Source organism: Lissotriton vulgaris, chromosome 3_1 (genome assembly GCF_964263255.1).
Source record: "Lissotriton vulgaris chromosome 3_1, aLisVul1.2, whole genome shotgun sequence".
Classification (NCBI taxonomy): Eukaryota; Metazoa; Chordata; class Amphibia; order Caudata; family Salamandridae; genus Lissotriton; species Lissotriton vulgaris.
This window is the reverse complement of record NC_141689.1, coordinates 843731106-843745779: the sequence shown is the minus strand read 5'-3', so window position 1 is coordinate 843745779 and position 14674 is coordinate 843731106. Positions and strand designations below refer to the sequence as shown.

The 14674-nt window shown below is 42.4% G+C and overlaps 1 protein-coding gene across 1 annotated transcript in view; it reads right to left on the bottom strand.

Annotated features, from left to right (window-relative positions):
- CNTNAP4 (contactin associated protein family member 4) overlaps positions 1–14674 on the bottom strand; it is a 1879337-nt gene that overhangs the window by 644150 nt on the left and 1220513 nt on the right. The window contains exon 10 of the mRNA XM_086961154.1: positions 7239–7410. Within this exon, the coding sequence (XP_086817280.1) occupies positions 7239–7410 (172 nt within the window). The remainder of the gene's footprint in view (positions 1–7238; positions 7411–14674) is intronic.

Below are 14674 nucleotides of genomic sequence, written 5' to 3'. Positions count from 1 at the left end.
AACAATTTGGATGATCCTGGGCTCATTTTACTCCGGGAATTTATTTATTTATTTATTTATTTAAATTTGTAACGCGCAACAGCTACCCGCAGTGGATTTCCCGGCGCCAGGGACAGACTCAAGAAGGAAAAAAAGGCTAGGCAAACTGAAGCTAACGACATCTCATTGATTGAAAAACAGAGTTTTGAGTCCTTTGCGAAAACGAAACAAATTTGTTTCAGATTTTAAAACCGTGGATTAGGCATTCCAAAATTTTGGACCTAGGTGGGAAAAGGACCGACCACTCATCTTTACAAGTTTAAATCTTGGAATAGTAAAGTCACCATTCGTTGAAGATCTCAGAGTGCGGCTTGGCTTATACGGTTGTACTAGGCTCTGTAGATATTTTTGGGGCTGAGCCTTGTCTAATTTTAAAAAAGATGACACATGGCTTTAAACTTGACACGGCTTGGGATCCTGAGCCAATGCAAGTCACGTGGTGCATGTGACGCCGATGTTCTCCTCGGAACGTTGCAGAGAAGTCGAGCAGCCGCGTTTTGTACAACTTGCAATTTGTTAATAGTTGAAGAGTCAGCTCCGAGATAAAGAACATTTCCATAGTCCAGGCGAGATACCTCCAATGCCTGGACTACAGTTCTTTGAGTAGAAGACCATTTAGCCGCTACACCCCCACTCGATCTCTACGCTCAGCTGATCGTAATTTGCTGAGCGTACCCCGCTTTCGGCGTGTGCGCCTTGGAGGCCAGTCAATTGTTGTCCTTGCGGCTTCTGCCTGGAACACTCTGCCTTTGTTTCTAAGATCAATCCAGAATTTTGTACCTTTTAAGAAGGCACTGAAATCTCATCTTTTTAGATTTGCTCATTAGAAACTATTTTAAATTTCTTCTGTTTCCCTTTGGCCACCTTCTTGTTTTCTTCTTTCGCGCCAGGATACTCTGGTAGTAACAGAGCACGTTATAAAACAGCTAAAATAAATAAAATAAATAAATAAAATAAAGAAGGGGGCAGCATCCACAAAAATTTTTGGAGCCATCTCAGAGTGGCAAAACAGATGGAGGCCACCTTAGTGGCCGCCTGCCTCATTGAGAGCTTGTCATCAATGAGAAAGCCGAGGTTACGAACTACGGCGACGGGCTGGGGGGTATTAAACTCTAGCCACCAGGCGCAGTGGCAGCAACCCTCATTCCCTCCCAAGTGATGCAAGCCTCGAACAGCTGGTCCTCCTGGCTCCCTGTGCCAGCTCCCCTCTTGATCTTTGTTTCTGGGTGCAGAGAAGTCCAGGGCTTTCCCTAACTGGTAGCCAGCCTCACTGGCCCTTGAGGAGACCCACAGGTCCTAGTGTCAGCTGGGCAGAGTCATTGGCCCTGAGTGGAGGTCTTCCTCCTTGTAGTTCTCCTTGGTGGTCCCATGATCAAGTAGCAAATAGTAGAAAAATCCACAGGCAAGAGAAAGCCTCCCCTGTGTGCAAGATATTTTAAAGGGGAGAGGAAGGTCCTTGAAGTCAGGCATTTCTGGCCAAACATAGGGTGCTATATCCCCTCTCCACCCCTGTCCCACCCCTCCGGCACAGTATGCTGTGACAATCCAAAATGGCATCATCTAGGAGCCACTGGTCACTTCAGTTCCTTGGGGTTCCCAGCTCCACCCCTGGCAGACATCATTGCCAGGACTTTTCACACTAGAATTTCAAAGGGAGCCCACCCACAACCCTGTTGGCTCAGTTGTCTGGGCACTCTCCTTTGTTAATTGATCTTGAGCTGGCCCATCCCTGGTGCGGAGTAACAGCTGAGTGACCGATGCAAATCATTTCACCCCACCCTTTCCTCCTCAGGAGCTGGGAGAAGTAGTAAGTAAGTAAGTAAGTAATACTTTATTCGATATTTCCATATCATAAAAGTGCAAACATTCATTAAACATAAAATCAATATACAAAAAGTATCACATACATTATACATTTTCATCTTAAAAAAATTTAAAAGCACTCTTTACAATAAAAAATAATTACAAAATACTAAAATGCATTTTCAGTAAGAAACATCAATCAAGATGAGATTAGCATTTCTATTTTGTGACATCTAGCAGCCTAGTCCGTATGAACCAAGCGCTAGAAAGATACTTTGCAATCCCACAGACAATGAACATGGAGGATGTATCAGTTAGGAGGATACGTAATGCAATTTATTGACCAAATTCCAAAACTGGGTTGAATCTTTTGCATTGGCAGCTAGTTTAAGTTGCTGCCAATGATCCTCCTCCCAGTTCCTCTTAGCTACTTTGATAATCCTACTGTATTCCTTTCTAGCTATTCTTACTGCTTGAGGGTCATTACTTTTAATGGAAGCTGTTATTGCCTTCCTCTTTGCCCTACACTCGGCAGTATACAAGGGGTACCGTTCGAAATTTTAGTATTACACGGACCCTTTCTCATCTCAATAGTAAAAAAGACTCCTATTTTATCTATTAGAATCTTAAAGGAATCCATTGGTTTATAATCTTTTGAAATGGGCTGTATTAGGCTGCTAGATGTTAACTTTCTAATCTCTGCGTATACCAATTCTTTAATGCTATTTAATTTCCCTTCCTCACAGTTAACCCTACTCCATTTTACTTTCTGATTAGAATTTGTAAGGATAACTTCTTTAGCAATCGTCCTCGGGGTATTCATTGTATTAATCTTATTCCCCCAGGTAAAGCTCATACAGAGTGGGTTATGATCACTGTCCTGAGATGGCCTAACCACCATATCTACCAAACTATCCCAAGATTGTATGTCCATCAATAAGTAGTCTATACGTGAAGGACATTCCAGTCTATTATATGTCATTGCCCCATCGGGATCTGAGACAGTCCTCCCATTGAGTGCCTGTAAATTGTGTTCTAGTGTTAAAGCATTCATCTGTATTGCTCTAGCCGACCACTTCTTAATAGGCTTTAAATTGACCAAGGGGATATATTGCTTCCAGTCGTCTGCATTGAGTCCAACTATCTCCTCATCATCTAAAGGGGTCATAGTTGCAGTTAAAATCGCCTCCTACTATCACTTTGGACCTTGGTGGAATAAACGCCAATGATTCATCAAGTAGGGTTATTGTCGGTGACAATTGCCCTCCCTTAGAACCTCTAGCATGTACACGAAACAGTTCTAATGTGGTTCCCCCATTGGGCCCCTCAGGGATAGGTATAATAAATCATTTGAGGGCAAATTGCGGACAGTGATAGCCCAATTCAGTGCCACACTGATCCATATGTGTAGACCACTCGATGGTCGTCCTCTTCCTTATGTAGTTGCAGGGATAAAATAAGTGGCATACCCATTTTTATGGAGCGGAACCATGCTCCATGTCTCTTGGAACATACAAATATTAAATGAATCAATAAAATCGTTCCATTCAGGAATAGCCATTTTTTTTTTGCAATCCAGCTATATTCCAAGAGAGAAGGCTAATAATATTCATAGTTGGAGCTGGTTCTCTATCTTTTACATTGGCTAATATCAATGCTCCTATGTCTACTGTACTAGAGCTAGTTTGTTCATGGCTATTTGAAAACTCTCCCGGACAGTTATACTCATGACTACTAGAGGGTTCCCCTTCACTCTCCCCGATATTTGCAATAAGCTCAATATCAGAGATTTCATGACTGCCGGATGTGGACAGCTTCTCACTGCTAATGCGCTGGAGTCAATCCACATCTTCCAAACCATATAGCAACAAGAATTGGTTAAATGTTGGAATATTAAAACCATAGTGATCCATATTATGCCCATTTGCAACCCGATTTCCCCAAATTGGTATTTGTGGATAGCTGAAAGTTCGATGAGTGTAACCATTGAATCCTGTACTATGCCTGTTTAATGCCCTGTGTCCTAAGAAGGGACCTTGAGGATTCGAGAAGGAAGTTTGGGGGTAAAAGTAACTGAGATGGTGCGTTGAAATTCCTTCACAGCCTCCTATATCACACCAATCACCAATGTGTCTGACTGCTCTGAAGTCTTTAAAATTAATGATGATAATATCTCCTGTTCTGTCTTTGGGCCTAGTGCCAATCCAATTAACACGCCTAACACTTAGAATTTCTCTGTTAATATGAGCTGGCAAGGGTCTGTTTTTACACAGCCAAAATATTACTTTATTTTTAGGGCTCGTTGGTCTTCCCTTACTTCTACAGGGAGAACCGGGACTCCTGCCATGATCACAACGTAAGGAGCGGATTCCGGGGGTAAATCCACTCTTCTATTATTTAAACTATTTACGTTTTTTGGCTCACTGGGCCCGTTACCCTCTTTTCCGACTGAATTGAGTTTATTATCTGTTTCTACAATATCTCTCGTTTTTTGGTTACTCAATTTAGATGTTTGTGCTGCTTTGGGGACTATTTTCTTCTGTGTAGGGGGAGGATTCTGGCCCTTAGCAAGAGATTCAGATAATGGCTTATTACCTTCTCCGTTAACTTTTAACCCAGAACAGACGTCATGTTGCTTACTTAGCAACAAGGAGGTCTTTACCACTTCCTTTTCCACCGTGCCTAGCTGTTCGCTTATTCTCTTTACCCTTTCTATTAGGGGAAGGATTAGAGATCTTACCAATTTTTCTATACTAGGCAACAACTCATTTATAAATGTTGATGGAGGTTTTTCTGTCATTGCAAAATCAGGGGTAGTGGCAGATGGTCTTTTTGGTTGAGCTTTAGTTATGGGCCTCTGTTTATGACTATTGTCACCCTGTTCCTTGCTCCGAAGTTTCCTCTTCCTTGAGGACGGAGCGATACATTTTCGTGACTGGACCTCACTTCTAGCAGGTCCTCTTTTAGGGGTTCTTACTACTGGGGCAGGAGACAAAGTTGGGGTCATTTCTAACAGTGACTCCACTTCATGTAAATCATTTGTGATCAATTCTAGCTGTGGCGACCATGATAGATCATTTACAGTGTCTAGATTATCAGTAAGTGGGGGGTCTCATCTAGGTGCTGTCTAAGTGGAGTTACTACCGATTTTATTGCCCCTAAAGAAGAGCGTTTTTTGCTCATAAGCTCCTGGGACAATCGTTTTTCCGTTAGAACAATCTCTTTTCCCAATACGGAAGCAGCCCTAGTGATAAATGCATAAAGAGTCCCCTTTATACTACCCCCGGCCAGTGATGACCTGCCTAGACTATTACGACGGCTCATAGTTCCCTACAAAGAAGATCAATATGGGAAATGCTGTAATCTAAAGAAAGCAATTTTGTCTGGGCAGTCACAGACAACAAAATGCGGGAATTACAGTCATCGCACAAAAGGGATACAGAGAGTAATTAAATGACTTTATAATCAAATATAATCGCACTCACTATGTTGGAGGGGTGGCCCAGCCCCCACCGGCCCCGGACGGCCACAGACGGCCCGCCCTTTGCCCGGGCTTCATCCGGCCCTCGTCCTGCACGGGTCCCGCTAGCTCGAGTTAGCTAACCGCTAAATATAGGGAGACGAAGGAGGGGGTGGGACGAGGACCAGCTGCGGCCGATCAGCACCGCACAGCAAGCTGGTCCTCGCAGTCCCGCCTCAGTTTGTTGGTAGGAAAGCAGCAATCAATCAACTCCTCAGGTCTCCCAGCAGCAACCTCCACACTCCCTCGGCAGTCAGGGCTCGAGTGGCTCCCGCGTCGCGGGGGCCGCGAGACATGGTGAAGTGGTGAAGTGGTCCGAGCACAATAGGCTCCGCAAAGAGATGCAGTCAATCAGGGCAAGGACAGCAACCGTCCCTCTATTGTGGCCAAAAAAGTCTCTCCCAAAAGGGGCTGGCTCCGCAAGATCTTATATGCAAGGAGGGGGCGGGAAGAGAACCAGCTGCGGCCGATCAGCGCCGCACAGCAAGCTGGTCCTCGCAGTCCCGCCTCAGTCCATGGGTAGGGAAGCAGCAATCAATCACCTCCTCAGGGCTCCCAGCAGCAACCTCCACACTCCCTCGGCAGTCAGGGCTCGAGCGTCTACCGCGGAGCGGGGGCCGCGAGACGTGGTGAAGTGGTGAAGTGGTCCGAGCGCAATAGGCTCCGCAAAGAGATGCAGGTAATCAGGGCAAGGACAGCAACAGTCCCTCTATTGTGGCCAAAAAAGTCGTGCTTATTGCTCCATTTGTGTGGGGCGACCCTTGTTCCAGGTGCTGGAGAGAAATGAAATAACTGGGCACAGCTGGGTGCCAAAAAGGCCTGGGCTCTTATCCTGAGCTGAGCCAGGGAAATATGAAAACTCTGTATGTATAAGATGCACAGATATCATTTTGGAAGTTACATATTTGATTTTCCTGCGCAGGCTACACTCTAATTCTAGATGTCAATGGTCTCTGTGGGCCAAGGGGGAGTGAAACTGCACTCTAAGGTAGTTCTCACACTATATTTATAATACAGTGTCACCGTAGACAAAACAGCAAATCACACTCACTTTCCCTATTAGTGTACGTTAATGTTATAAGGCCTATCCCAGGTCAATCACTAATCCTGCAGAGTCCCTACTGTGCCATGCTACCTGTGCGCTGTTACCTGGCTGTGTATGACAGTAGTCTTCCACACACAGCCCATACACATCTGTACATGCAGGTGCAAACATGTTCACGAGTAACCCACCAAATGCCCCTTACCCTTACTGCATCGCAACAACCTTATCTTAAAAGGCGGACAATGGCGGTAAATACGCGTGGTCCATTTGCCATGTGATTACCGTAGGTGAGACACGTGTAATGAGACTCATCTGCTCTAAAAAGTCCCATACCAGGTAATTTAAAACACTAAAAATCCAGACATACTGATTAGGTGGAACCCAATTGCAACACTTATGTTGTAAATTGAATGCCAGGAGAAAGTTCTGAACACTGATGAACTACCCAAAATAAAAGAGGTAGATGTGTCATCACAATAGGAGGGCGCAGGTAGGCTTGCTTTCTGCTGAGTGAAAAATGCAATACTGCATGTATTGTTTGTTACCTTGGTGTCTTATTATCTCTCCATTCCAAAATCCACAGATCAGAATGGGGAATAATATATATGTACTCTTTGTTTTCCCTTATTCCAAGAAGCAAATATTTCAGATTTTTCCCAGTGCAAAATCTGAGAGGTTTTTTGCCTGGCAATATTTCTGTATTAGAAATTGCCAGTTCTGTGTGATTTATGCGGAAAACCAGGAATCCTGATTTGTATGTGCAAGTGTTAGAACTTTTATGCCCGCCTATAATGTAGGCCAAAGGGTAAAGTATGAGATGAAGGTCCTTACCTGTCAATGATGTTGCAGAGGTCTAGCTGCAGGCCGCTGAAATTCCCCAGAATGTTTTGCTGCACTGAGACTAGATCAACAGCTTTACCACCAATCGCGATTAACCTCATGCATCCCTGAAATCCTTCAACCAGACGTTTACAATCTGATGTGCTACTGTTGGTAGGGCAACCTGAAATCAGGAACAAACGTACACTATTTGTAGCAATGCAATGAATGTAGTATTCTTTACAAAATACATTAAATATTTAAGTTATTTTATACATCACCAAATACTTTGTTTTTCAATGAATTCAGAAACCATTTGGGTATATCTATCAAATAAATACTGTGATTTAAGGTTGACTTCAGCAATTAGTGTATCATTGGAGGGCCTGATCATCAGAGAGCAAGAATGTCTGTGGGGTTTCTCAAAGAACCCCAGACACCTGTCATTATTTGAAGTCCAAAGCGTGCTTCAGAATCTGGCTATCAATTCCGGAGTCCCTTTCTGTCTATTTCCCTTTTTACTGAATTTCGAGGAGGATAAGGCTAGAAGAAACATAGCAAGATTTTCTTCTTTTCAGATGAGCTGGGAGAGGGCAGACTTCTGTAAGGAACTGTGGCAATTACAAAAAGAAAATATAGCCCTTAGGCCTTCATTACGAGTTTGCTGTTAAATCTTGATATCTGCATTCCCTCCATTACTGCACATTTCAGAATCACTAGATAAAATGGGGGCATATTACCAAGCATGAGCGAAAAATATCGGTCAGCTTGGTTAGCGGCCGAAATTATATCGCCGAGCATCGCCGATTTTTATCGCTTAGGAGCCTTGATATTATCAAGGATAATCTCCTAAGCGATAAAAATTGTCCGAAATGCATGAATATCGCTGTAAAGTCAGCGATATTCATGGATTATCGAGCAAATGCTTTTAGCCATGTTATCCACCTCCCATTGGATAACATGGCTAAGAACTGCTCAGGGCAGGTGTTAGCTTTTGGAGATATTCGCGCTTAGTGCGTATATATCTCCAAAAGTTGGTAATAGGAGATAGCAATGTTAGCGACTGTTTCCAGTCGCTAACATCTTGGCACGCCCACTTTGCATGTCATTAGTGATAAATATCACTGACATGCAAAGCGGGGCCCAAGATGGTCTCTATCTCCTACTAGCTGTCGCCAACTGGTGTTAGCGACAGCTAGGTAATACGGAGATTAAATTATCTCCGCTTTCTTGGCTTTTAAACCCAAAAAAGCGGAGATAAACCCCCTTGATAATATGCCCTCAGATACTCTGGAAACTTTTGGCAGATTTAACCTGCTAATATTTTTTGGGGGAAAAACTATTCAGTAAATATTGGGACATAAGGATTTTGGTGCAGTAAGCAATTAAATCTGCTTATTATTTCCCATTATTGGGGAAAAACTTATACTTGAGTGATATTAATCTCACCTACTGAATTCAAACCTAGTGAAGTTGAATGTTGTTGAGAATAATCCATATTGTACCAGTTATCAGCCAAATCATGGTGAGGGCCATTGACATATTGGGTTTCATATTATGTCCTTGATAAGAGCTGAAAGTATTACAGTGAGTATGTTGCAGCAGACAACAGGCATGGTGCACTCCGGAGATTGATGTAAAAAAAAAAACTAATATTTTTTCTATATAGTTAAAGTCTTCCATCACTGATATAATAGTTGTCCTCGTTCTCTATTATTGGCATAATACAAATCCATTATGCCTGTAGCAAGACATAAGCCACAGCCATATGGACACATTTATTATCAAAAGTGCACCTTTAATCATGATAAACATTCATAAAAATGTCTATAAATACTAAACTGATTGAAATGGAGTATTCATTGTAACAATTAGTAGTTGTGTTGGGTCTCATGGGCATCACTAATACAAATTTGTTTCCACCACACCCTCTTTAAATATCTACTTGGTTCATTTAAAGTCAGGCAAAAACATTATTTGATTCATATATTGAGCAGACAATTTAAATATACATAAGTGATCCTTCCTTGGAGTTTTCCACCACATACCTAGGTGATGACTTCAAGAAACTATTCTCTGAAAAATAGAGGGGTTTCACATACAGCAAAAATATTTTGATCTTTTGAAAGTTCAATAAAGCATAATCAATATATTTCTTTATACTAAAGGATATCCCCCTTTTTAGTGGTTGATTAGTGTCAGCGGGTGGGCCCCACCTGCATTCGTGTTAGAAGACTTGACTCTTTTTTGACAACTGTAAAAAAGAAAGCGAGGAAGAGAGAGGGAGAGAGGGTGTGTATGTGCGTACAAGAGAGAGAGGGAAAGAGAGAGAGAGCTAGAAAACCCATTCTAGTTGGTCAAAAAATAGTTCTGAAAGAATCTCTGCTGCAGCCCTGCTACCTATGGGACAAGCAAAAAGCAATCCAAGCAGCGGGCAATCTCCAAAAAAGTGCCAGTTAACTTCAAGAAGTACCAACAGTTACAAAGCAAAGTGAACAATACAGTACGACAATACAATTCCAAAACCAATTTAGAAAAATAAAGAAACAAATAGAGAAAGTGTGAATGAGAAAAAAACCATAAAGCTCATGAACAAAAGTTAAGAGGGGTGGAGAAATGAATTTAGAAGTTTAAAAGAAAGCACCACCCAGAAAAATGAAAGCAGCAATTAAAAATGACTATTCATATGTGACTGGTGCTTAGACTTGAAATCAGACAAACTGCGATGTAATGGTGGTCATATACACCAGGCCAAGTTTTTCCTTTGGACTCTCCAGCAGGGCAAGGTCCAAGGCAGTTGAGGGTCCCTAGAAGTTTGTCACGCTATTAGCATACTAGTGACTCTTGGTGCTGCTATTTGTAACTGGAGCACCAAGCAATTTCATGTGGTGGTTGAAGATGACAGTTAATAGAATGGATTCCTGGGGGGATGCTTCAGGTGATAGGGGTCCTTTGGGGCCTAGAGGTGCTCCTATGAACAAACTGGTGCTGGTTGAAAAGGTAGTAACCTATGAAAACCATTGCCAGCAAATCCCTCCGGAGACTCGAAGGTGCCTATAAGTGTGGGATGGTCCACTGTGTCGAAGGCAACTGAGAGCTTCCGACAGTATCAGGTCCAGAGGTCATCTGCATCTGTGATCAATAGGGCTTCATCTACATTGTGTAAATTAGCAGTCTCCATGCTGCAGAGAGATCTCAATTCAGGCTGGTAAGAGAGGAGTAGAGGGATAGCACTAATGTGATCTTGGAGTTGAACACACTGTTTTTGAATGATCTTGTCAATAAATGGCATGACAGTTGTGGGCTAGTAACTAGCAAAGTCCTCAGGGTTCATGAAGATTTTAAAAGTGGGAGAATTTGGCCTATCTTGAGAGTTTCTGGGAAGATACCTTCAGTGAGGAAGGCATTGACAATGGTGGGAGTTAAAGCAAAGTAAAACTGGTGAGGATTGGAGCTAAGTTTAGGAGCTTACTAGAATGAGTGAAAGCCACATGTTTTAAGGTTTTATGCTGTACCGATTAATACACCCCCGCCCCCATCAAACATAATCCCTTTAATTTTTGTTTTGTTCACAATACATATTTAGATATGTTTTGCAGAATGATTGATAGACTAATTGAGACAATGCTTTATTGCAGATTAGTAGAAATCAGCATCAGATAAGGCAAAAGAACGGGGAGGTATGCTCGCATGCAATGGCCTCGTGTGCACAAATTCCTTTTTTAATGGCCATGCATGCACCACAATGCATCTAGAAAAGTATCATTTGTGGCTAGAGAGCAAGATTTACTATTGACTATGAGGGGAGATGAACATGACCAGGAAGAAATAAAATGGAAGCAGTATTCTTTCCTGAACAGCAGATCAGCAGTATTATTTTAAAATCACAAAGGATGTCAAGCAGTGACTTGAGCAATGAGATTTGATTTCATGTGTGTAATGTATGATAAGCAAAGAGAGGCAGACAGAGAGTAAGTGGGAAAGTGGGAGAGAGAAGGAGAGAGAGAAGGAGAGAGCAGGAGCCAGTGCACCCCGTACTGTCAACTCCCCAGATAATAAATGCAATCCGTCAGTCCTACTCTCTTTGCCAAATGTTATAGGGCATTAATGAAGAAGCACGCAAGGTGGAAAATGTTATCGTTATGCACACACATATTTGGTATTAAAATAGGACTTTTCTCCAAGAGTTGTGGCATAAACCTATACCTCAGCTTTACTCATCTAAATAAACATTCTGAGAGATAATATATCGCCTGTTTCCAGGCACTATGCAGCTCTCAGGATTGTGAATGCTTTGGTTATTACAGACTCATCCTGGGATTATAGGTAATATAATATTAAACAGTATATTAGTATTTTCATTTCGCTCACAGATATTAAATTCTTCAGTAATGTACAGACCTACTCTTAGATAGTTAATGTCGTTTTCTCAGTCACTAGAAAGCTAAGTTAAAGTAATGCAATTCCATATAGGTCTCAGGATAAAGAATATCCTTGGTATTTATGCTCCTCTCCTGCCTTTTAATACAATAGATTGGGCCTCAGAATGATAAGGGTATAAGCATGCAGCTCTCAGGCTGTTAATGCCGCTATGGGCAACCTAGTCACTGATGCCATGTGAGACTGTGTTCGCATTCGATTATTAGAAAAAGGTCACATAGATGCTGGGCTTCTAAAATAGAAGGTTTTCATAACATCCGGAAATTGTGTATATGTATTTGACTTTAGAAATGGCTAATGTATTGTGGAAACATTCCTTTGGGGGGATTTGTGCGGGCGGGGAACACAACAGGTAGAACAGGAGTATAGTGGTAAAGGAGAACCTCTTACAATACCTTGCAGGTGACCCTATCAACATTTGTTATGCCAAGGTGTGAATTTACCTTAATGTCTGTAAACCCAAAAAGTCCCAGAAGTCGGAGGTAAATGTACACACGTACAATCTATTGACTTTAAACCAGTAGCCCATTTTAATCTGCCAGACACGCCCTTGTCCCATATATGGTTGAAGCAAAGTCTCAGTCACCTACATTGTTTACTTGCAATAAACATTAAATAAAACTTGTGACAAATACTTTAAAATACTTCATCAGAAGATAACCTTATCGGCATGTGTGTTCTTGTATGTGTTCCAGTAATCAAACGCTTTTTCTGAAACATTCAATACCACAGTTTTGCCTTTCCAAGTACTAGAAATAACGAGAATTACTTTCAGTATTTACCGTTTTATCATAGAAAGAAAAGGAAGATAGAAAATATTGTTCAAAAATAAATGTACAGCAAGGTCTGCACCTATTCAGTGATACTTTCTTTATTAGTAGCATGCACTATATACAGGGCTTTGTACCAGACCTTTGTCATCCCATAGCAGCTATTACTATTATCTTACTCAATATTACACATGCATCGACCTTAAAAGAGTGAACCACTGGTTTTGACCTGACAAAGTTTGAAAAGCTGCAAGGGCTTGCCTCATTTAAAGATCTTACTGGGAATTATATTGAGCCCGATTCACACAGAAAGTATTATATGTACACTCTGTCTTTATCTATAACTGTCTTGTCATTAGAAACAATGGCCCTGCTCTTAACATTTAAGGCCCTACTTACATGTCCAACATAGCGTAATTAAGGCATGGAATCCCGCTCCGCCTAATTGTAAATTGAAGTGCTTTTCCATATCTGGGTTTTTCTGGAGTGGTAAAGCCATACCTGCTTTTTCCAGCTAGTATTTCAGGACAGAAAATCACACCAGAGTTTGACTGAAGCAGCAGCTAAGCATCATTCCTTGGTTTATTTTTCAAATGGAGGAGAATACTAGGCTACCCCACCACATATGGACTTGAGATTTTAATCCATAGTGCGCGCCCCATTTTCTGTAAATGTGGCATTACCGTTTGTTAGATCTGGGGGTCTCTAGTTGGCAATGGTATTCACCGTTGTACAAATAGGGACCCTTACTTCTAAGTCAGGATAAGGGGATTATACTCCTTAATAAAACCTGCTCAACCCCTTGGTAGCTTGGCAAGAGCAGACAGATTTATCTCAGAGGCAGTGTGTTAAGCATTTGTGAATATATAAAGTAATTCAGTGAAAACACTACAGATGGACATAACACATGTTTTATAAAAATAAGTATTCTTTATATAGACTTAACACAAGACCACAAACGACAAAAATCCACAATACTACACTTAAGATTGTTTTAAATATGATCAAAGTTACTTAGTTAAAGTTGTTGATAAATGCAACAAAGTTCTCAACAAAGTACCTGGATGCGTAACGCAAAGTAAACAAAAGGCTCGCAAAAGGGGAGGGGCGTTGGTTCCATGATTCGGGGGAGATGATGCGCCGTGCGCAAGATGGCGCCTTGGTGCGATGCGATGATCCGTTGCGATGAGAGAAGATGGCGCCCTTGAATCAGCGATCCGATGATGATGCATAGATGCCTTGGCAGCCTTGCGATGACTCTGGACTTGGGAGCCGCGACAGGCCCTGCGACACGCTTCTCTGGTGATGCGATGGTGTTGCGCTTCTCCGGTGATGCGACAGCAGGCAGCTTCGATGAACACACGGGAGATGCGGTGAAGGCTTGATTCGCCGGTGATGCGACGATTTCAGCACGCTTCCTCTCGATGCGTCGCGCTTCCAGCTCCCAGTTACATGCAAATGTCTGGAGTTGAGAATTCCCAGCAAGGAAATTCAGAGGAGAGCTGAAAATTAAGTCTTTTGTCCTTGAGACTTCAGCAGGAGGCAAGCACAGTTCAAGCCCTTGGAGAATATTCTGAATATGATGAAAGTTCCTAAAAAGTTCCTTCTCCTTTCCTTGGCAATGAAGCAACCACTGCAGTACAACCTAGCAACCAGCACACTGGCAGAGGGGCAGTCAAACTCCTGCAGCGTCCTTGGTTCTTCTCCTTGGCAAAAGGTTTCTTGTTCCAGAAGTGATCTAATTTCTTCGGATCAGGGTGCCAATATTTATACCCCAAAATACTTTGCTCTCTGAAGGCAGAGATAGTCCAAACCAGTTACTGAGCTCTCTGTTTACATGACTCTCTTCTTCCTTTCAGTGTGCACGGCAGAGACATCAGCCACCCCACAGGAGGTGGAGCCAGCACAGGAGAGGGAAGATACAGCTCTGGAGCACTTTGTTGACATGATTCCTTCTCTCCTTTCACAGTGCACGGCAGAGACATCAGACAAGCCACAGGAGGTGGAGACAGCATTGTAGAGGGAAGGCCCAGCCCTATTCAGGTCCCAGGTGCAACTCCTCCCTCCCATCTAGATGCAGATCTCTCTATTCACCACCAGGCTGCCCCAGCCTGTCTCTTGGAATCCCCCAGCCCTGTCACTCACAAACCCAGACAAGGAATACACAACCTAGCAGAGGCAGGCCTGGATAGTTAGGCAAGAAAATTCCTACTTTCTAAAAGTGGTATTTTATTTTCA